General features: G+C 38.6%; 2 protein-coding genes across 2 annotated transcripts in view; one reads left to right on the plus strand and one right to left on the minus strand.

Annotated features, from left to right (window-relative positions):
- Positions 1–24,467, minus strand: part of TFB1M (transcription factor B1, mitochondrial) — a 49,597-nt gene that overhangs the window by 9,518 nt on the left and 15,612 nt on the right. The window contains exons 3-5 of the mRNA XM_063097607.1: positions 22,306–22,414; positions 20,843–20,994; positions 10,954–11,073 (exon numbers count right to left, since the gene is read on the minus strand). Coding sequence (XP_062953677.1) covers positions 10,954–11,073; positions 20,843–20,994; positions 22,306–22,414 — 381 coding nt within the window. The remainder of the gene's footprint in view (positions 1–10,953; positions 11,074–20,842; positions 20,995–22,305; positions 22,415–24,467) is intronic.
- On the plus strand, positions 6,995–7,654 carry CLDN20 (claudin 20). Its single transcript, XM_063096216.1, has one exon. It carries the CDS (start codon positions 6,995–6,997, stop codon positions 7,652–7,654), a length of 660 nt encoding a protein of 219 aa, XP_062952286.1.

Raw genomic sequence — 24,467 nt, forward strand, 5'->3', positions numbered from 1 at the left:
TCCGGAGCCAGCAGAAATCCCTGCAATAAATAGAGGCTGAAAAGCCAGACACACACCTTCCCAGCCTCTCCGAATAGGCCAGTTCTGGAAAATAAGACATTGAAGCAAAGTCCAGAGGTCAGGGAGATAGAGGAAGGGATTTCTGAAAGAATACTTTGCCTCCTGATCTACGGTTCAGCCGGGCCCTCTTCCCTCTTCCTTTCTCCAAGAATGTGCATCTGATGCTGGGGTTCCGGCAGCCGCCTTGCAGCCAAGAAAAGCCGAGAGCTCAGTGTGAGGGAACAGAAAGGCAGAATGAGCTGGAAACCGTGAGTTTGAAACTGTAGAACCAGCCTTGGACTGCTGACCTCCAAACAGTAAGTGTCCTTATAGCTTAATCTACTGTTAGTTAGACTTTCTGTTACCTGACCCTTGAAAGTATTCTGAACAGATACAAGCCCAAAGCCCCTTCTATAAATTTATTTTCAAAATACAGAATGTCAATATAGACTGGAAATATAGATAATATCATGTTGAGGTTTTTTTAATAGATTGAGTATGCCCTTGACTGCATTATGTATACTCAATTATATTTCCAGAGTTCAAGAACACCCTCTATCTTGAATCTGTTTTGGGCGCAGTATCCCTATAATGGCCACTTGAGTAGTTCTGTTTTATCTCTCCCATTACAACAGCTTCCCAAAGAGTCTCTCTGTCTCCAACCATGATCTATCTCCTTGATCCTCCCCACCACAGCCGAAGTGCTCTGTGTAGACCACAAACCCCACCATGAACACACTCCCCACGGCTCACACTGCCTCTAGTGGTGTCTCCGAGTCTCTGTTAAAGGAAATGCAAGTGTGGCCTGTGGCTGCAGTGACCCTCAGGTTCCACAGGGGAGAGATGACAGTGTCTCTCTCACATGTTGTTGCTGGGATCAAGTGAGAGAAGAGAGAGGGAAAACAGACAAGCTTTATAGACTGTTAAGTTCTAGACAAAGGTATGGTACTGGTATTTCTAAAATACTAGTTAAATCGCTGATTGTTTGAGAGAGAAAAGGAAAGCTGTGTGAATATCTGGATTAGCATCACTAAGGACCACAACACATTAAGGGAATCACATGCTACTTTTTCTTAAAAATAGGTTAATGAAAAAATGTTAAAGAAGAAAACAGATGGACTGCTAAGTCAAGACTGCAGAGTTGCTCGACCCAGACTGGACTTTGCATGAGAGAAGTAAACGTTTACATGTGAAGCCACAGAGCTTTCAGGGTTAATCTGTTTCCGCAGCTTTTAAAGACTACACAGAAAGAAATGACTCATTACAATGAAACTCAGAAATACTCTATTTCCTAAGTGGAGGTGGGTAGTGTTATGTGGTATATAAGGGCTTCAAAAATCACAATATTCTGGGCCTTAATCCCATTCCCACAACCTACTCATTTAATGACCTTAGGCAAAAGTTACTTAACTTCTCTGTATCTTAGTTTTCTTATCTGTAAAATGAGGATTGCTCTTACCTCACAGGTTTGTTTTCCTAATACTACAGCTTCTTAAATAGTACCTAGCATACAGAAAGCAGTTCATAAATGGCAGATATGACGATTAACCAAGATGACAAAACTATAGTTGCAAAATTAGTTAAAATTCTAGTCCTGTTTAGAAAAGACAAAATTGTATTTTTAATCATTCAAGTATAATTTACAGTTTAATTAACATTACTTCATACACTCAAAACCAGTTTCTAAGTTCATGTATTGAATATTCACTATACCCCTACTATGTGCCAGGCACTGCTCCCGGCACAGAGGAATCAGCAATGAATAAGACAGACAGAAGTGCCTGTCCTCGTGAGGTCTGGAGCCTCAATGGTGGCAGCAGAGGGGCTCAGAGGGGCTGGTCCTTGGCCCACTCTGAAGTTAGATGCAAAATGATTTGCTGATTAAATGGAAGTTGGGTACGGAACAAAGGACGACTTTTAAGACCCGGGGCCTGCCAAATGAAAGGACGGGTTTGCCGTTAATGGACTTGGGGAACTGGGAGAGAATGGGTTTGGAGCTGGTCAGGAGTTCAGTCCTGTGCCAGGACAGGTCTGAGGTGTCTATCAGTGATGCCAGCTCGGCAGATAGAAACACAAGTTGGGAGCTCAGGGGAGAGGGAAGGGCAAGAGATTTAAACTAAGTTGTCATCTAGAGAAGTCTATGAACTTAAAAGATTGAATTCCCTGTAATGTCCACATCAGAATCAGATAATAATGTTGATGAGTTACGTTTCTATATACACCTTTACATTCCCAGCTCCTTTTTTTTATGTAAGAAATCCTGCCTTGATTAAAGGTCTATAGTTAATGAAAGAACGTGACTTCCATTTCAGAAGTTTTCTCTTCTAAAGCAAGCAACTAATATTTTATCGGATAACTGTTCTGATCGAGACAGAAGAATAATCAAAAATGTTTTAAAGAGACAAGTGTATATTAAAGCATGCTTAACCCATCTATCCTTTTGCGAGCTGCATTATGCTGGAGGTCAGAGTTGGGGGCAGGCTGATCCCTCCATATGTAATCGGTCAGCCTCAGCAAAGGTGTGTCTGCATGGCCAGCCATAGCAAGGAGCAAAATAAGCCAGGATGCTGAAGGGATCTAGAGGGGTTTCTTCTGATACAGCAATGCTATTACTATTAGCATCTGCAATTCAACTCTACTTCATCCAGTATTTATACATAGAACTGTTTATATATTTCCATGAAATAAGAAAGTCTGTAGGTCAAAATTAAAACACTATGGCTAAAAAGCAAATCTACAGATATTAGATTTCTAACTTACAAAAAAAAATCTAGAAAAATCCAGATCATAAAATCTAATCATAAAATTATCTTCTTTCTGTAAAATGGATATGAATTTATAGCTTGCAGAATTAAAATTACCAAGTGAAAAAAATGAAAACCCAAAAGGATGGCAGTGAAATATACCTGCCCCCTTACTCACGGTCTGGAACCTCAATATCTGACCACGGTTTTACCTGATAGGTCTCATTACATCATTTTGGAGGACTTTCTTCACAACATGTTCTTAAGTCTTTAATTTATATAGGTGTACTCCAAAAATCTTTGTTAGTAGAAGGAATAACAAGAAAATTCAGGGTATTGCAAAAAAAATACTTGCAGGTTTACTGATAAGATTCTAGTCAAAAGTTGTGGCCGGCCTTTCTTTTTTTCTTTTACTAAAAACATATATTTAAAAAATTTTTTCTTCTGAATGGTTATTTTGAAAGTTAACAAATTTGTGAATCTTGGTTTCAGGCAGTCAACAAGCATCAGAATAAAAAGACGGTCTCAACTATCATTTGCAAAGCACAACCTAGTTAAAAATATTTCATACCATACTTTTCTATTTAACTGAGGACCTAAAATAATAAACTATATCTTCCAACATAGATAAGAACTGAAAAATAAATTATAATTATGTGACTAAACATAACATTAAGAGAAAAGAAAGCCTTTTTGTGAGCACCCAGATAATTCCTCCTCTGTACTCAGTGACACAAAGGCATTTTTAGCTTTCAGGTTTCGACAAATCCTGCTGTAACAACCCCCTCCCTTCCCCGCCTCTCCTTCCTTAATTCTCCCACAGCTCAAAAAATGAGATGGAGAACCTGGTATTTATCTGCTTGCATCGTCAGCACTTTTCACCTCTCAGACTTCTATGCTGCTCTTTATTTGCTATTTTCGAGTGAACTTGTTGAAGCTTTATGAAAAATATTCAGAATCTCTGAAATGAGCCTCCTGTGTGAGGTCTCTCCTCATCATACCTAACAGGTTAATCTGAGGACGACTGACGGAAGGGACTTAAGACAGTGAAGGCTACGGACAAAAGGTATGGAAAACGAGAAGCTTCTCGAATGCTTACAGACTTAAGGACAGAGCTTCAAGGGTTATTTCATTTGAATTTTAAGTTGTAAATCTGCTTTAAAATATTATTTCTAGTATAAATAAATCTTGTCTAGAAAACTGACTTTACATTTTAATGAAAGCTACTCTAGACCTTCAGTTCATAAACTGAACCTTCTTAGGTTCTGTTCTATGTGTGATGTGTTTTGGAGCCGTGAGAGAGTTCTCTACATAAAACTAAGTTTTTCCACGCAACCCCACTGCTTTTGCTTACTTTCCCAATATTTCTCTCACTACCACTGCTGCCACTACCAGAACCACCAGACAAAGTATGCCTTTATTCCCTACGAGATAGAAATTTGAGAGAAAAGGCCACAAACTATATTATGTTTGTGGCTGGAGAGGGGGAAAAATACCTCATAGCAGCAATGTAGCTAAAATTCCAGTATATTCGTATAAAAGGAACGGAACAGTGGCCTTCATTTTGAAGAACAAATGCTTTCTACATAAGTTCTCTACGCAGAAGGAAGCATTTGAAGTCCAATATTCAACAGCAAGTAAGTGCTATGCTAACTAAATGCAATGTCTTATTGTTTATGCTGATCTGGGCTGTCTGTAATTTATCACTGCCAGTACTGTTAATTATGATGAACAAGCTGTCTGCAGGTTTGAATTACACTAAAGTTTATAAAATGTATTGGCTAATGGGAAGAAAAGGGCTATAATAGGTAAGCTGAGCATAAACTGATCAACAAATAAAGATTAATCAACCAACCAAACTAGAAAGAAAGAGAGAAAAAGAGAGAGAGAGAAGGCAAAAGCAGATACTCTTAGTGAATGCTAACACCAACCCCACTCTTGAAGAACTCTAAGATGAAAAGCGCTCAGGGAGGCAGTAATTTAGCAAGCTGGCTGGAGCTCAAATCTACATCCAAACTTGAAAACAGCTATTATAAAACTGTAAACATGTGCTTAATCTTTTTTCTAGAAACAAACTTTTGTTCTATTTTGTCCTCAGATATAAAAAAAAATTTGGAAAACAGAAAAGAAATGATGTATGATCTAGCAGGCACATCCTTACGCACACTGATGTTTACAGATAAGTCTGACTCTTAAGTCCTAGGGAAATCTTCTAAAACTGTAGGATTTACATTTTAAGACTATGAACAAAAATAGAACAACGCAATCCAGACAGTCCAGGACCTAACATCTTAGGGAATCAGCATTTATAACTAATGGAAAGTTTGTACTTTTAACATAAGCGTGGATTAGCATGACTTCAGATATTTAACAAAAGCTAGACATCACCTTTCTAGGTGAGCCACCTAAAACTAAACCATCTGCCCAAAGAACACCCTATGTATTAGTCCTTTTGCTTCCTGGGGAAAGGTACTGGGTGAAGCAGATAGTTAACGGTGCTTTTTGCCTGCAGATGAGCATTTCCCCCACTTCCCATGAGAAACACACAGGGAGTAGGATTTCAGCAGGCAGTGCTGTGGTAAAGCGGGGAGAAGATGCAGGATAAAATGAGGTAGGAGGAGATGAGAGAGGTCTGGATACTGTAGATCAGCTGCTGCAGACTGTGTGGCACACGGTGATTTCCTGTCTGAATATCCTAATCTGAAAAAATAATGATGCTCGAGATTATACCTGAAATTTCTTTTAGCTACAAGATCTATGAAAATAAATTATATCAGCCTAAGGAAGGAAGAAAAACAGAAAAAAGAAAAAGATCCAAATATCTTTAAACATCAGTTGTTACATGATAAGAATACTAAGTCAATTAATTACAAGATATCGAGTACTTCTGTGGGTTAGATATCACTCTACGCATTTAAAATGTATGAACTTCTGTAACCCCATGGTATAGGTACTACAGGCCTCCGCATTTTCTAGAAGAGGAGACTAGGCACAGATAGGTTACATAAAGCTAAGAACTCACCCATGTGTTTTGGATGCAAGAGCCCACACTGCATTTTGTAAAATATGTATGAATCATGACAGAGCTTCTCTAGCATATCATCCAAAATTAATTCAGAAATATAAAAAAGCCAGTACTGCAGTATTTCAGCAATCATTATATTTTTCTCAAAGAAGGCAGTAAGTGGTGACAGATGAAGCAGATGATGAAATAGGAATAGGAAGATGGAATAGGAAGTCTTATTGTTTCTTAAAACACAGCTAAGCCACAAAAAGACAGGTGCTATCTTTTCTCTCTTAAAAATAAAGAATATCCGGCTTTGAAGTAGACTGCTTCGTTTGGGTCAGGGAATGATTCTGGTCCCACCTAGAAAGGGTCTCTCATATTCTCATAAGCAAAAGACAGTGGCTTAGTTGATGTAGTCTTGAGTACCAGGTACCTTAAGTAAAACAAGAACTAACATAGGTAAGGATTTTGCGAATGGCTATTAACTAGACATTAGGGCTAATCAGGCCAGGGACTTCAACTTCTTCTCACCACTTTCCTTCCTCCTTAAATAACGCACCCAGGTCACATGCCTGACACATGATGGGTGCTTAATAAAGACTTGTTTATTAAAACTGTTTCTTGAATATTGAAACTTTTCTAATATATATTATAAATCATTTTTCAGAGGTAGGTTTAAGCTATTTTTTCCTTATTACCTATGGAGTAGTTTCATTAAAAACAAGATCATTTTAAAAAGCCTACAACGCTATTAAAATTCCTTATCAGATCCTACAGCTAGAATTTGAAGAGTCTCCATCTCCTAACAAGGTAGGTAACCACTTTACAGACAGCTTCAGCATATTTTGAGTTTTAGAAAGATGAAGTGGGCAGCTCCTTTCTTTATGCCATGTACCAAGCACTACTCACCCCCTAGCAGCAGGGGCATGTCCGTCTCCGAGGCCTGGTGCCACCTACTGCCTGGGCTGCAGCGTCCCCCTCTACTGGGGGGCAGGGGAAGTGTTCATGTGTGGCCTCGGCTCCTATGCTAAAGGGAAGCCTTTTTGTGTACTCATTTTCTCTTTCCTTCAATCCTGGTTTTGTCTTCTTTCTCTAGCCTTCGTCATTTGGTATTCCACTGCATAGAAACAGCTACGATTCTGACTGAGAGCCATCATAATTAGGCATCAGGATTTTCTTGGGGCACAGAGGTAACAGTGACATCATGGCCTCAGCAGGTCTCCAGTTCCTTGCTTTCATCCTGGCCTTGTCTGGGGTTTCTGGAGTGCTCACAGCCACGCTGCTACCCAATTGGAAAGTGAATGTGCAGGCGGGCTCCAACATCATCACAGCCATCGTGCAGCTGCACGGGCTATGGATGGACTGCACGTGGTACAGCACTGGGCTGTTCAGCTGCTCCCCGAAATCCTCCATTCTGTCCCTCCCCATCCATGTGCAGGCTGCGAGGGCCACCATGGTCTTGTCATGTGTTCTGTCTGCTCTGGGGATCTGCACTTCCACAGTAGGAATGAAATGCACTCGCTTAGGAGGGGACAGAGAAACCAAGACTCATGCTTCCTTTGCTGGAGGAGTCTGTTTCATGTCTGCAGGGGTCTCTGGTTTAATACCAACAGCGTGGTACACAAAGGAGATCATAGCAAACTTCCTGGATCTGACTGTTCCAGAAAGCAACAAACACGAACCTGGAGGAGCTATCTATATTGGATTCATTTCAGCAATGCTGCTGTTTATCTCTGGTATGATTTTCTGTGCTTCCTGTATAAAAAAGAGTCCAGAAGCTTGGCTTTACCCACCAAAGCAGCGGCATGTCTCCACCACACAGCTGGAGAACAATTTAGCATACCACCTGAAGGATTATGTGTAAAAAACTGCGTAATGCTTGTGGAATAAAGCTTTGGGGTGCCTGCTGGGTCTTTATTTTAGATTTAAAATATCAGAATTATGGGCCGAGCCCGTGGCGCACTTGGTAGAGTGCTGCGCTGGCAGCGCGGTGACACTCCCACCGCAGGTTCGGATCCTATATAGGACTGACCAGTGCACTCACTGGCTGAGTGCCGGTCACGAAAAAACAACTAAAAAAAAAAAAAAAAAAAAAAAAAAAAAAAAAAATATCAGAATTATGTTTAACTTTCTCTACAAAGAGTGTAAAATACTTTCAAAACTAAAAGGCAGTTTAAAATGACAACGAGATACTATTATATCTTATGTCTTAAGATTTATTTTTCCATTATTGTTTTCATGTTTATTTGAAGGTTTATAATTGAGGCTCCGATTACATTAAGGCAATTCATTGACAGCTTTCTTTTTTTTCCTTTTTAAGATAACTTGTTGATACATCTCCTGAATTGGATTTTATAAAAGAACTAAACTGCCAAGTTAAAAAAAAAACCTTGCCCTGGTGTTAACCAAGAATTTCACCTACTTTTGCTGTCTGGTCGGCAACACCAGAGTAACCTACTTCTGTTTTAAAGCCACTTGGTGTGAAAGCTCCATTTAGCTGTTGCCAAAACCAACCATCCTAAGTCCCCACCTATTGTGACCTGCTGGTTCTTTTTTCATTTTAGCAAACTATCTACATACATTTGTAAGGGCTGACAATCTTACATGCAAACTAAGATTAGGCAAGACTAAAAAAAAGAAATTGGTAAATGTTACCAGACCGAAGGAAAACCAAACCAAACAAACTAAAACCTCTAGGACTTTTAAATTATTAAATACAAGCTAAGTGATAAGAATAAAATGCCCAAGAACACCCCTCTTCTGTTTATAGCAAGAAGATTCTCCAGATTAAGTTCATTTATACCACCAACAATTTAGATTTACCCCATCCCACTTAATCTCTCATTTATTAGCCTTTGGATGATAAAAGTTACTTTGGATTAAAAAAAGTTGTAATTTTTTTCTCAAATTTGATTCAAGTTAACAAAAATGTTTTCTAATAAATGCGCTCTTTCAGTTAGTTAATGGAAGTGAAAATAATTTTTAAAGAATAGGAATGCTTTTAAAATATAAGTTAAATTTTCTTATGATACATAATTCAAATATTTTAACAAGAAAAAAAAAATTGGATTTTCTATAGGTGCAAAGGAAACATTGTACCCTGTTGTTTCGAACACTTTGTTTGCTTATTATTTCCTAATGCAATGGGAAATGGAAGAAAGACTATTTCTTTGTACATCAATAACTCGGGAAGTAGAAAGAATGAATATCTTTTATGTGAGTAAATAATTTTCATCTCTGCATACAGAAGTAGAGACTAAAATATTTTATACCTGTTTTAGTAGATCATCATTCTCTTCTGCAACAATGTTATTAGCTAATAACGGAACAGTTAAAATGAAAAGGTACCCACAGGTATTTCATATGGGAGTTAGGAAAGGAATCATTTTAGCAGCAGTTTAAATGATTGTTTAAAGTATATATTCTTTTTGAGTGGTCAAAATATTATTTCCCAAACAAAATCCATATTAAAAAGAACTCTGACAAAAAGAATATTTTTATGTAAATTAATGATAGGACTGCTTTGACACCTATATGATTCTCTCACTTGCTTGATGGTGATGGGTTCATATGCCATCTATGTAGCCTACAGTCCTATACTAAAACTTCACTTTATATATTCTATACATACTTCAACAAATAATTTTTATGTAGCATTGTAATATTTTTTTCCTGAATAGATAAATGAATATTTCAAACTCACAGGAAAGGGGCCATTTCAACAAAATAATAGCCGATTCTATGCAGACTGGAAATGGCAGGGAGGAGATGGTGGACGGTGTGGAGGGTGGATCTAATTATATTGGGAGAAGTCATTTACAATGTCTTTGGAGTCTTCAGATGCTGAAGGGAGGTGGTACTGACAGTGAGTTCTCTGAGCATGATTTAGAAAAAGCTGACAACTAAGTCTGTGAAGTGGAAGATAGACTGAATATCCATTAAAAAGCTTAGCTCACTGTGGTGGACAAAAATGGCAGAGGAAGTGTTAAGGTGGTAGCAAAGAATGTGGGGACTTCTCAGGTCATGTGTCAAGATATACAAGTACATCTAATACTATTGGTTGAGGTCTCCATTCTTAATATAAATCTATAAACCAAATAATACAATTTTTTCATGCTACCTACTTTTATTTACGAAGGTCAAATAAAGTGAGGGAAACTTTGCAAGATTTTATATTTGAGAGTTTTGGTAACCAAGAAGATATTTCTATTCCTCACCAGGATGTGAATGCCCTGAAGGCAGACTCCATATCTGATGAGATCCTGCTGCTCCCCGTTGCTGCCCAGCCCAGGGCAGTTCAAGCAGTAGGTGCTCAATGTACATTAAGTGAAGAAAGATGAGTTTCTAGAGTACCTGTCCTACAGTAGTAACTCACCAAGCAGTGGTTTTGCTAAAGTAGACACCAGCTTTGTAATATTTATTTTTGGCAGCGAAACTCTGTTTCTGTAATTAGCCCTTACTCATGTAACTAGCATTTAATAGTCAAAGCCTAGTTTAATAACCAACTATTTTTCCACAGACGATCTATCACAAATAACACTACCAAAATAAGGGCTCCCAAAAAAGTGTAAAAAAAAAAATCACGATAAATAAATAATATTTGATGTAGCTTTAGTCAGAAGTCTCTATCAGAAATCACAAAAAAAATCTGATTTCTTTTCTCAAGGACTGGGTGACTACATAATTTATTTTCCATACTCGGATACTTTTAGCAGTAATGGGATGATGATGATGATACCACCAGGGCAACATGCACAAACTTAGACATTTAAAAATCCTGTCTAGTTAGGGCCGGCCTGTGGCTCACTCAGGAGAGTGCACTGCTGATAACACCAAGGCCACAGGTTCGGATCCCATATAGGGATGGCCGGTTGGCTCACCGGCTGAGCATGGTGCTGACAACACCAAGCCAAGGGTTGAGATCCCCTTACCGATCATCTTTAAAAAAAAAAAAATCCTATCTAGGAGGGAGAAAAATTAGATTAAGAACTATTCATATTGTCATTTTTGTGGTTCTAATTCAGGAGAAGTAAAAAAAAAGGTAGTCTGCACATAAATAAAGGTTAGATCCTAGAAATTATTTCTTATGATACATTCTCAGGGGAACAAAGATTACAACTAAAATCCTAATTCTGATATATTAAAACAAAAGCAGAAACTTGCCTCTGGTTTGGGGATAAAAGCTCGGCCTGGAATTGTAAAGATGTGCTGAACATCACAAAGGTGCTGGGCGGTAACGGAAAGGCGACTGCGTTGTTTGCTTCCGGTATTGGCTGTGAGTCTCTGCAGAGGACAAAAATGAATTTTACAAATAATTAATGCAGACTGTCAGATGGAACAGAACAACAGGTGAGTTTTTTGAGCAAAAACTTAAAAGCACAGGCTATCTGACACATGACATGTAGACAACATGGGGAATATCTTCCTCCAGTATCAAACTGAGGTGCACCTAAGAAGTCTGAATTATTTCTCATATACAAGGGGTCTCTGTTCATGGAAAGATTCATATTATCTTTTAACTCCACTTTCCCAGAACTTTTTGAAATACACTCATAATATACTCAGCAAATCAGAAAACTTCCCTACCACCAGCTGTTAGGGATTTTCAAAGCACTGTTATATATTCTGTAGCAGAATGTACTGCGTAAAACAAACAATCAATAAATACTTGACGAATAAATTAGCAAGCATAATGAAGAACTAAAGATGCTTAAATATTTAATTTTCTGAATTACCTTAATACATGATTGAACAATTTTAATGGTGTGCTTTTCTTTATGTAAATGTAATAAAACCTTGACTATTCAGGACCCTTGGAGATTTGGCTGTTCTTGACAAATTATTTTTGCAAAAAACTAGGAATTTATTCTTTTAAGCACTCAAACATTTTAATTTTGAAATTAGGTACATCCAATTTAATTCATAAATGCAATGCAATTTCAATCAAAATCCGAGCAGGGTTTTTTTAAAAGAACTTTAATTTCCATATTCATTATATATATATATATTTTAAAAATTAAATTCCCTATAAAATTTATGTAAGGCCAAGAATAGCCAGGACACTCCTGAAGAATACCAACAATGTTGAATGGGGGAAGGAGGGAGGGCTCACCCTACCAGACATCAAAATTAAGGCAGTATTGCTACAGGCACAGACAAATAGACCAATAGAGCAAAAGTCTTAGAAACAGACCCAAGCAGCACATACCAATATCTGGTACGTGACAGAGGTGACGTGGCAACTGCTAATGGGAAAAGGACAGATCATTCAATAAGTGGTATCGGTATAATCAGGTATCTACAGGAGGAAAAAGTAGGTCCATAAAAAATTAATTCTAAGTGAACTGACAATAAATGAAAAGCAAAACTTTATAATTTTTATAAGTAAATATCTATGATCCCCATGGTAAGGAAGAATTTCTTAAAGATGCAAAAGCAGAACCCATAAAAGAAGATATATTTTTCTCTATTAAACATAAAAATTTCTGTATAATAAAAACACTATAAAGACAAGTGACAGATTGAGAGAAGGTATTTGAAACTCTTATCTGACAAAAGATTAGTGTTTAGAAAATAGAAGAAACTCCTAATACATCAATAATTATAAGGCAAACAACTAATATAAAATAAAAGGAAATTCACAGAGGAGCAACCCAAATGAACCATAACCATCAAGTATGTTCAACCACATTACAAAGTAAGGATATGTAAATTAAAACCACAATGAGATATAATTTCATACTCATGAAATGAACAAAAATTTAAAAAGAAAAGAACCTGACAGAAACTAGCATGGGCAAGTACCTGGAACTCCAGGAACTCTCAGACACTGCTAGTGAGAAGGGAAATTGGTAGAAGCACTTCAGAGCATAATTTGGCAATATATAGTAAAGGTAAAGTTGTGTAAACCCTCATGACCCTTTAGATCTACCTTTAGGAATTCATCTTAGAGAACAATTTATATACTTATACAAGGAGAGATATATAAGAATGTTCACGGTAGTATTGTGTGTATGTATTAGTCTGTTTTGTGTTGCTATAACAGAATTACCTGAGACTGGATAATTTATAAAGGAAAGAGGTTTATTTGGCTTATGATTCTGGGATGGTTGCATCTGGCACAGGCCTCAGGCTGATTCTACTCGTGGTGGAAAGTAGCAGGCAGCCGGCAGGTACAAGCAGATCACATGGCAAGAGGAAGCAAGAGAGAGGAAGCAAGAGAGAGAGAGAAGGTGCCAGGGTCTTTTTAAGCAATGAGCTCTCGTGGGAACTAATAGAGCGAGAACTCACTCATTAATCCCTCCTCCCCCAGGGAGAGCATTAATCCAATCATGAGGGATTCACTCCCATAACTCAATCAGTTTCCAACACTGCCACACTGGGGATCAAATTTCCACATGAGTTTTGGAGGGGACAACACATCCAAATTCCATCAGTGTAGTATCAAAAAAAAGTGGAAAACATAAAAGTCCATCAATAGGTGAATGAATAAATAAATTGAGGTAATTTTGACAACAGAGTATGAAATAACAGTTAAAATAAATAACAGGGGTTATCAACATAGGTTGTATTAGTCCATTTCTGTTGCTTACAGCAGAATACCTGAAACTGAGTAACTTATAAAGAAACAAAATTTATTTCTTACAATTTTGGAGGCTGGGAAGTCCACAGTCCAGGGGCCACATTTGGTGAGGGCCTTATTCTTAGTGGTGACTCTACGGTGACACAGAGTATCACAAGGAGAGAATGGGCTAAGCAATCTTCTCACTTGTTCTCCTTATAAAGCCATCAGAACCATGCCCATTACGTTACCCATGAATGGATCAATCTATTCACAAGGGCATAGTCCTTATAATCTAATCACCTCTTAAAGGCCCCATCTTTCAAATACCATAATTGAATTTCCCATCCTCTTAACACTGTTACAATGAAGATCAAGTTTCTTTCTTTCTTTTCTTTTTTAATAAAAAGAGGACCGGTGAGAGGATCTTAACCCTTGACTTGGTGTTGTCAGCACCACGCTCAGCCAGTGAGCGAATCAGCCATCCATATATGGGATCCGAACCGTGGCCTTGGTGTTATCAGCACCACACTCTCCCGAGTGAGCCACAGGCTGGCCCCGAAGATCAAGTTTCTAATACATGGACTTTTGGGGGGCATATTTGACCCATCACACAGATTAAATCCTAAAACAGAATCAAAAATAACTAAGTGGCAGAAAATATATACAGTATAATGCCATTTATATAAAAACTTCAAAAGATTACTCCTACTGCTATGTGTGTGTGTATATGTGTGTATCTGCAGTTCATGGGAATGACGATTATCCAACTCACAGCAGGGAAAGAAAAGGGGATAGAAGAGAGTTCCAAACTTACCTATATTATTTTATTTCTTTAAAAAAGATATGAAAAATAGGTAGTATGTTAAAATTAAACACAGCTGAGTGGTAGGTAATAGATAAGGTATACTTGTCTTTTTAAAACATATCCTGCTTCTCTGTGCTCTTGGAGCTCAAAAGACATTTTAAACCTCTTCCAAACGACTCAGGGTCAACATTACAAATTCCAATGATTATTGAAATAATCCTGGGCCTAAGTATGCAGGCAGTAAGCCCCAGTGACAAACAGTCAAAGATGGAGTGTCCTTTGAGTTGTGTTTACTGCTGTTGGGTTTTGTCTTTTGAAAATTAAAAATCTATAACAAGATAGATGATTTTAACAACAAAGGCCATGAAACCAAACCTGTTAATTTCTCAGTAAATGGAAACCTCTAATCTTGGAGCTTTTAAAAGCATTCTGAATATGAGAAAAATGAGGGGTCAAAGAATTCACAAAGACAGTGTTTTTTCTTATTCATCTAAAATAATTTTAAGTACAAGTAGAAAAATTAGGCTTATACTTGAAAAGCTACACAGCCACTTAGGAACAATAAGAACTACACAGATAATGCAGAGGGGACTCCCTCCCTGCTAGGGATGTGCCCAGAAACAGCCAGAGTCTCTGGAGATGGTAGGTGATAAAGAGGCTGACGCTGGACCCAGAAAGACAGGACCACAAGTCTGGCAACATCCAGAACTTGAACATTGTGAATTCACCAGAAAACAAACCACCTGTGTTCAAGTTCACTTTCCCAGTAACTACTCCATGACCTTTTGAAGGCATTAAACCACTGTGAGCCTGAGTTTCATCATCTGTAAAATGAGGTTAGATGAGATTTGTTAAGGTCTCATTTATTGCTACACGGTCTGCTTCTATTTTATGAGCTGTAACTTTATACTGTCTATGTGTCCCTTAATTTGTATGAGCTGAATTCTTACATTTAGATACTGTAGTCCTAAAGAAAGGAATAGAGGGTACCGTTCACTTATTTCTGTTTTGTAACTCACAAAGGCAAACAAAGTAAGTGTTAAAAAGTGCTTTCTGTGGCTAAAATACAAAATTACACATGACCATGTCAAGAACAAATGGGGGTATATAAGTAAATGACTGGGGTATATAAGGAAATGTTGCTATATCTTCTTCCATTGAAACTTTCACTTGCAAAATGTGAAAATCAGTCAGAGGACCAATGTTACCCACACTCATAATGCATTCCATAAATTAAAGACTCAATATAAACTCTTCTCAATATTCATGCTGAAATTTAACTAAAATCAACCTTTTTTGGTTAAGAAATAATAATTGCATATGGTGAAGTTGAAGCAACACTGTTATTAATAACCACAACTGACACGTTGAGTCACTGAAAATATTACTCCACCTCTTAAGCCTGTTCCTTTACTCTTTCCCTCAGAGAATTACAGTACAGAGTATTTTGCATTTCTATTGTGTTATTCAAGAACATAAATACCATAATAATTAAGTCAGCCCATAAAAAAAAAAATCCACCCTTGTGGTATAAAAAGATATATTTGGTCTTTGTCCCTGGTTCCCTGCATAGAGCTCCTAGGAGCCTTCTGTTATTCATGGGCCCCTTCTCATCACACCTGAATGTATGCTAATGGGGCGACTTGGGGTGAGTCCCCCTAGGTAGCGTTGTTTTGAACCTGTGAGCCATTCTGACAAATTGTGGAACCTGAGAAGGGAAACACGGGAACTCCTGATTGATGGCTGGTCGCTCGGAAGTATGGAGGCCCAGACTTGTGATTGGCATCTGAAGTGGGCAGTCTTGTGGGACAGAGACTGTCATTTCTGGGTTCTGACACTAACTACAGGTGGAAAGCGTCAGAATTGATTTAAACTGTAGGACACCCAGCTGGCGTTCACGCAGTTACAGAATAGCTTGGTGTAGGAAAAACCCACCCATCTGGTGCCAGAAGAGTTGTGTGAATGTAGAGGAAACAGTGGTTTTTGTCAGAACCAACAAATCCAAAAGCTGGAAAAACAAAAAAACTATTAGCATGGGCCCAATTCAAGCCAACAGAAGAGAATTAACAGATTCATGAATAGGAAATAACAAAGACCTTGAGGAAAGTGGTGATATCACCTTAGAGTTTCTAACAAACACAAAAGGGTCCTACGTTTTCATAATAGAAAGTTCCAAGACTAATGAGATTTTATGGCCAAAAGATTTTATACTCTAAAGCAAAGTTTTTCAACTTTGGCGTTATTGACACTTTGGGCTGGCTGGTTACTACTGGGTAATTCTTTGTTGTGGGTGCTCTACTGTGCACTGAAGGATATTTATCAGCATCCCTAACCTCTATCCACTAGGTACCAGAAGCATCCCCCAGTTGTGACAGCCAAAACAGTCTCCAGACATGTCCCCGAGGTGTGTGTTGGGCAAAACTGCCCACTGAAATGGCTCTCCAAAGGAGAATATGGATAAAGACAGAGAGATGGGCCTAAGCAATGAAATTCCTATGATACAAATTATCTGAGAGAAAGGCATCTAAAGAATTAAGCTTATGTAGTTAATAGATCTGCAACATAACCAGCGCCACTTTAGACAAGCCCAAGTACAAAATGGTGCCGCCCACCTGCTCCCCGCCCCTCCCCACTTCCCTTTACAAGAAGCCTCCTGACTTAGAAACAACTTTCCGGCTTCTGCATCGGCGCAGTTCTCCACCCAGATACCTCAACCTAATGGTCCCTCCCTCCATACATTTTGGGCCCAAAAGCTAATATAAACTCTCACAAACCCATTGTTGGGGCTGTCTCCCATTTTCAGGGCAGCCATGGGCCCTGTGCCATTCTGAGCACAGCCCAGCAGATTTCTTTCTTTAATAAAGCTTGAACGGTACCTGGTATCTTGGCTCACTTTCTTTCAGTAGTTGCATAGTCTACTCTCAAAGGAATTCTGACATTAAAAAGTTTTGTTCTGAAACAACTACAAAGCTGAATAAAATACAGGAAACAACAGTTTTCATGAACTGGACAAAGGGCAGTGCTGGACTGTGATCCCTGAGAGGTGAGACTTAGACTGCCCAGCCTACACAGCCTGGAGGGTCTGCTCAGGCCCAGCACAGGCAGCAGAAGTGCAGAAAGGGCCCAGAGGTTGGAGACAGGCTGGAGACCAAGGCAGCCAGAATTTGTGAAGCAGTTTGACTATTGGATGGACCGAAGATTCACAGGGACATACGGGGAGTTGCGTGTGTGCATGCACACACACACTGGAGGAAGCTTTATGTATATGCCTGTTCACTGTTCTCTTCTAGCAACTTTTCTGAGGGTTTCTTTGATATGCAAAGAGGTCCCTCCAAGTCTCAAGTCTTTGCCTGTGCACATGCCTGAGAATCCCCCTAAGGCTTGGGAGGGAGGCTAGAGAACAGAACCACCTAAAACAGTAGGACCGCCTGGACCTCACAAAGACTGGCAACAGCAGTTTGTGTTCCCACCAGCTAAAGTCGAGAGGCCTTGAAATAAGCAAGGCGTTGGGGGATCCCTCAGAAAAGGTCTAACTTAGCAGTGGTGCTCAATTAGCCCCAAATTAAGGGCTACTCTGGACCCTTAAGAACAAACCTTAAAGACAAGGCTCAAACGATCTGCAAATAACTTATGTGAGTTCCAGAATGAAACCCAACACTCAATCCAACACCACAAAAACCAGCCCTAAACATTAAAAAAAAAAGAAAACCCTCACAATATCTGGTGTCTTGTCAAAAATCACCAGGCTTGCAAAGCAGCAGAAAATTGGAACCCATAGCAAGGAAAAAAAAAAAAAAAAAAAAAATCAATCAGTAAAACAGTACAGAAGTGAGAGGTAATAAAACTAGTAAACATGGATCTTAAAACAGTTACGCTACTATTTATAATTATATCAGACATGCAAAGTTATTAGAAAAAACTTAGAATCTTCACAATAATCATTTTGCCCTCTAGGGCTATGACATTTCTCTTGATTTATCTTAGTGACCTTTTGAGTCTAAGTAAGGTTTTGTGGTTATTTTCACACAGGCTCTCTTTTTTCCTTAGGTTTTCAAATAAACAATTATATATCTTCAAATATAAGGACACTTCAAAAATTTCGTGGAAAAATAGAATTAAAAAATAATACAAACCTTTCCATGAACTTTTTGAAGTACCCTTGTAGTATTTTTTTTTTTTTTTTACTTCCCATCCCAATAGTGGTATCTTATTTGCTTCACTGCTGTATTTAATTTTCTTATTTATGACTAATTCAATCCTGTACTCTCCAGAGTTTGTGTAACTATTCTTTCACTATATGCAAACATGAAAGGTCTTTTATCAAGTTCACCTTCTTGATCAGCTCTAATCTGGACTGAATGTTCTTCCTGAGGATTTCCTTCTCTGTCCCACACAGCGCCCTCTGCTTCCTGGACTTCAAGTCATTTTCCTCTTGGTGTCTATAATCAGATCAATGCTAATATGGGCTTTTGCCATTATGGCAGAGGGGTTGACAGAAGTCACTGAGGGGCAGATGTGTCAGTAAACAGGGCTAGGTTAACTGGGGTCCATGTGTTAAAAGTAATAAAATTAGCTTCTACTTCAATTATACACAAAAACCAATCCTGAATGTATTATAGACATAAATGTAAAAGGTAAAGAAATAAAGCTTCTAGAAGATCACAGAATATTGGTGGGAAACAGAATAATTTAAGCAGGCTCCCCTCGCCTCAGGGCCAGTTGGGGGTGGTTCACTAAGCAAATGTGTATGTGGGTGGAGTTGGTGCACATGCGCAGTGCAACACCTTTGCTGGCAACTGCCTCTGGCGGTTGCTGCTCAGCACAGTCATGTTTTCCAACCCACAGCTTCCAAGGGCCTGTTTGCTGGTTACCTAGCTCACAGACTTGCGTGTGAGGGGTCTGGGAACCCAGCCTGGCGTGTGAAGGGTTCGTGACCCAGCCTGGACAATGGGCTTGAGGGGTCTGTGAGCTCCAGACCCAGCCCTAGCTCTACAATTGGCCCAGTCAGCAGGATTACGGGTAAGTAAAAGAGCTTTACAAATACTCTCATGATCTCAAGATATAAAAGCATTTTTTTCAACAAGACACAAAAAGCACTAACTATGAATTTAAAATTAAGAATGCCTGCTCTTCAAAAGACACTTTAAAAAGGCAATAACAACAAGCCATAGAGGAAAAAAAGAAACTTGCAGTACATTTACTTAATAAAGGGCTAGTATGAGGAATATATAAGAATTCCTGCAAATCAATAAGAAAAAGTCGAGCAACCCAATAAAAAAATGAGCAAAAGGCAAGCACTTCACAAAAAATCAAGTAACTCAAAAAGCCAGTCAACGTATAACATGGTGCTCAATTTCATTAAAAATCAGCAAAGACAAAATAAAACACAATGAAATACCATTACTCCAAGATCAATAAAAATGCAGAAGTTTCAAAATAGCAGTACCGGCAAGAATACGGAGCAAAATAAACTCACACACTGCTGATGGGCATCTAAACAGGCATGATGACTAGAGAACAATTTAGCATTATTCAGCAAGGGTGAAGACTTACAGTTTTACTTCTGAGTACAGACTCTAGAGGAACCTTGCCCATGTGCCCCAGCTGACGTAAACAGAAGAATGTTTATGACAGTTTTGTTTGTAACAACAAAACACTGAAACTTATTCAGGGTTCCAAAACAGGAGAATGAACAGATAAATTATGACACAGTCAAAGGGTGGGTACTACATATAATTACATAAATAAATAAACAAACTACAGCTATGAGAAACAAGAGCAAATCCTACAAAGATGTTCAGGATAAAAAGAATATATGAATCCAACTCTGTATAAAATTCAAAAATGGACAAAACTAAAGTATACTAATTATATGGATAGGAATCTATGTGATAAGACCATGCAGGGGAATAGTAAATCCAAAATTCACAGTATTGATTACCTTGGTAGTGGGGGGTGGGCAGGAGGTGCAATCAGAGTGAGGAATACAAGAGGGTGTCACAGGTATTGGTCATTTCATTACCAACCTGGGTGGTGCTGATTCAGGTGTTCTTTTTATTAAGCTATACGTACATGTTATATACTCTTTTGTATTTATATGTCATGACCAAACTTTGTAAAAACCACTTATAGTCTGCAGATCCCCTCCTTAAACCTCTGCAGCTAAAAACTGCCCTTGCCCACACTGGGGGTTTATTTTCTAAAGTATGAACTCGGAACACTCCTGCCACGGAACAGACATAGTAGGCATCACTGAGGTGGAAGACTAAGTAAAGTCCATATACCGGATAATGAGACCCCAAACTCCTTCCCTTTCTCAGCTCCAAATGATTATCACTTCGTTTACTTATCATCCCATCATGTGCAAAGGATCAATGTGAAGATATCACACGCCAATCCCTATGCGTAAGGGATAGGACTTTCGTACTTCTCTAATCGTTGTCTCCAGCTTACGTCCCTGTATACACCACACTGCCTTCCTGGCTGACACTTGTCATTCATGTTCTCCCTGGAAGCTTACAGCAGTTATGTCCGTCATCATCACATTTAACTTTTGGCTGAGCTGTTGGTTTTTTTGTGTGTGCAATGGAGTATTCAGAAAACAGTCTATGGTAAAAATGCAGTATTATTTTGTTCTGGAATTTGATCACATGATAAAATAGACAGAAAAAGTTAAAACTTACCTCTGCCACTTCCTTTTGAAAAGTCAAAGTCATCTGAGTTCTGCCATAAACAAAAGGTCCATCTCTACAAGAAATATTTTCAAGCCACTTGATAATCAGTGGAATTGATACACTAAAAGGCAGATTTCCAATAATATGTACATTTGGAGGATCTGTTTGGCAGGAGAGAAAACTTGAATGATTTTATCAATATATTCTGAATACAATTTTAGTTAAGACTAAAATCAAACTGGATATTAATAGCATCAAACAAAAACATAAAAAAGATACATCTGAGTATTTTTCAATTCATTTATTGCTCAAAAGCAATGTTTTTTCACAATCAGCTATGAATTACAAAGGAAAAATTAATTAATTAGCATTCAGTCAGTTAGTGCAAGGCTTCAGATTTCTGGCTTAGGAAATACATGAAAAAGTTGGTTTGAGAGAAAACATAATTATACTTTAGACACGAGGTTCAAGTGCCTATGGGGCACCCAGATGAAGCTGTCAGAGGGTCAGGTGTCCAGGAAGGGGATAGATATAAAGATGTAAGTGTCTGCAATACTTAGATGGTAAGTGAAGCCACAGGAGAAGATGCTCCAAAAGAAAAATCTCAGAAACAACATGCAAGAAGTGGGTGGAAGTTTACAAACGCAAAAGGAAAAACAGGAAGGCTTGGTATCAGGGAAGACAAGAGCAGAAAAATCTTCCAGAATACAGTGAATATAAGAGGAATGAATGCAGGAGAACTGAATCAGAGGAGGTTTGAAACAGGTAATTAGGTCACTGTGACTCTAGCATGGCTGGGGCAGGGACAGAAACCTGAAGGCTGAGTGCTGAGAAGAGAAGGGCCTGCTGGAAGGTGGAGATGCAAGTGGGGCCCGCTGAAGGAGCCCCGCCATGGAGAGGCCAGAGCCACAGGGTAGCTGGGCGCAGTACTACCAAATCCTCCTCCATGAGCTCGGAGAGATTTGTATAGGCAAGGAACATATGCTATTTATCTAAGTATCCCAAAGAGCCAGCATACAGCAGGTACCCAGTCAACACTGGCCACGAATGAAGAGTGTCACGATCGGTCATTGAGTGTGAAAGACAATGGAAAAAAGCTAAAAGAAAGGCTTGGGTGTGGCTTGGTTTAGGAAGAAAACACTTCTTCTTTACCATTTGGAAAAACAAACACTTCATGGTTGACCCTATCCTTATACAGTATCATAAAAATGAAAAATTTATTTACACAGAATCCAAAACATTTGAAAATCTGAGGCAAATAAATAGGAATTAAGAAAAAGTAACTAGATCTTATATTTTGGAATTAGAAAAGCAGAAAAAGTTCCAAATGCATATGAATTCCGTTCAGATAATTTTTAATATAAATATAGAATAAGCATTTATAATAAAATAAATATTTGTGATATAAGTAATTACAAACAAAATTTAAAAAACAACCATCACAGAAGCCAGAGTGGCAACACCAGACTTACCATCTTCCCACTGCCTTTTTAGACTTCCTGGAAAAGCCCTTTCTACCTTGAACGTCAATGCATCTCCGTGGACAATTTTCAGTTTCCCAGGTGCTGCATCAGAAAGCATCTAGTTTACAAAAAAGGTCAATAGAATGAGCTCATACACTTTGGAGAATAACAAAACTACATTTTTAACTTCAAATCTGTGCATCATTAAATCAATCAAAAAAGCCGGAGCCTTGGAGTGATCATCAATGAAGTAACAAATAGTACATGTCCACAGCAAGACAATTATGGTGTTTCACTCTAACACATACAAATTAATAGTTTGATGTGTTGTCCTCCAAAACTCGTGGAAATCTGATCTCCAATGTGGCAGTCTTGGGAGCTGTTTGAGTCATGGGGACTGATCCCTCATGTATGGATTAATGCTCTCCCTGCAGGGTGGGGATAATTGAGTGAGTTCGTGCTTTATCAGTTCCTGCAACAGCTGGTTGTTTAAAGTACCCTGGCACCTTTCTTCTCTCTGTTTCCTCTCACCATGTGATCTTGCACTGCACTTGCCCACTGCCTGCCACTTTCCGCCATGAGTAGCAGCAGCCTGAGGCCCACACCAGATGCAGCTGTCCCAGAATCATGAGCCAAATAAACCAGCTTCAGGTATTCCATTATAGCAGCAAAAAATGGACTAATGCACAAATGATCAGGGATAGTAACAGATAACAGTACAACAGCTTATAATTTCACAAATTATATATTAGTGTAACTTTGACCCTCAGAAAGACTTCTATTTCTGTACAGATTTATCATAAACTCAATTTCTATCTATCAGTTTTAAATTAACCACTAAGGACACTGTAATGAAATACTGAGAATTAATTAGGAGTAAGCCATATGAAAGATGAGCTAAATTCAACTAAAACTTTATAGCCTAAATATAGACAAAGGATTCCACACATTACTAAGATCTTTAACTTAATCTATGGGTAGGATTCATACCAAGCAGAGAGTCACTTGTCAATGCCAAGCTCCACTCGACCCTCTGCAACACTCCCCTGAGTAGAGCATGCCTAATCTTAATACTTTCTGACTCACAGGTAATATCAACCTAATGAATTATCCTGCATGTTTTAACAATAGCTACCACCCAGCCTATTTCTACCTTCTAACCATGTGCTTTCTTCCCTCTTCCTTTAGTCTGAGAAAATGAAAGGAAAAAACAAACAAACCAGCACCCTTTCCTTTGTAACCTTTTTCCTCTTCACGTCATCCCCATAGCACCACACTCTCACAATAATATTGAAGAGCTGACACCTAGTTTGCTTAGCCTTATAGCTAAGCCATCTACAAATCTGTATCTGTTACGTGCCCCTGCACCCAACACAGAACTTGATTTTTGATGTCCTTGGTAAAAAACATGAAGTCCCTAAGCTTATAAAGTTTAAAATTCAGCAGTGAATATAATCAATGATAAGAAGCATCACTGCTCAAGTAGATTTCAAGATGAAGAGACTCTCCTGCCACATCAAATCTCAGATCAGGGAGCTCGGAGAAACTTGGCTCCAACTCAGTCACCAGGATTCTAGAACTTGCCTAGGGCTATATAGGGATGGTCAACAGACTCAAAGGGAACTTTGGCCCTAAACACCCCTTGGTCCTACTTCTCTCATTCAATTAAGGCTGATTTTCTCTCCCAACCCTCTCCCCTTGCTTAACTCAGGCAACTGACAGGAAGAATGAAAGATGTATCACAGAAGCCATAGGTGACACTGGACCAAAGCACACAGCTTGTGGATTCCTCCCATTTTTGCTTCGACTCTGTGCCAGGAACATGCTTCCTTACAGAACTTACAACACACTGTACCACAATTACGTACATGTAGGTTTCTTTCCCCTCCAACAACACATGCTCCTTAAGGGCAGCACTTGTTTTTATCTATCTTTATAGCCCCTGTAGCCGCGATAGTACACTGTAGGTGTTTAATACATATTCAATAAATGAATGAATAAGAGAACAACCAAATAGCAGTCAGCATTTTGTGAAAATGGAAACTTCCCCTCCTAGTCTGTGGATTGTGGCTCCCCAAATTTGTGAGGTCGAGAAACTTGCAAAGATTTATTTCACTAATAAACCAGGCAGAATTACACAAATAATGTTTCAGAAATACATAGCTGAAATG

The sequence above is a fragment of the Cynocephalus volans genome, chromosome 5 (genome assembly GCF_027409185.1).
Source record: "Cynocephalus volans isolate mCynVol1 chromosome 5, mCynVol1.pri, whole genome shotgun sequence".
Taxonomy (NCBI): domain Eukaryota; kingdom Metazoa; phylum Chordata; class Mammalia; order Dermoptera; family Cynocephalidae; genus Cynocephalus; species Cynocephalus volans.

Excerpts from the sequence above, each read along its gene's own strand:
- CLDN20 (XM_063096216.1), top strand. The coding sequence starts at position 6,995 with ATGGCCTCAGCAGGTCTCCAGTTCCTTGCTTTCATCCTGGCCTTGTCT.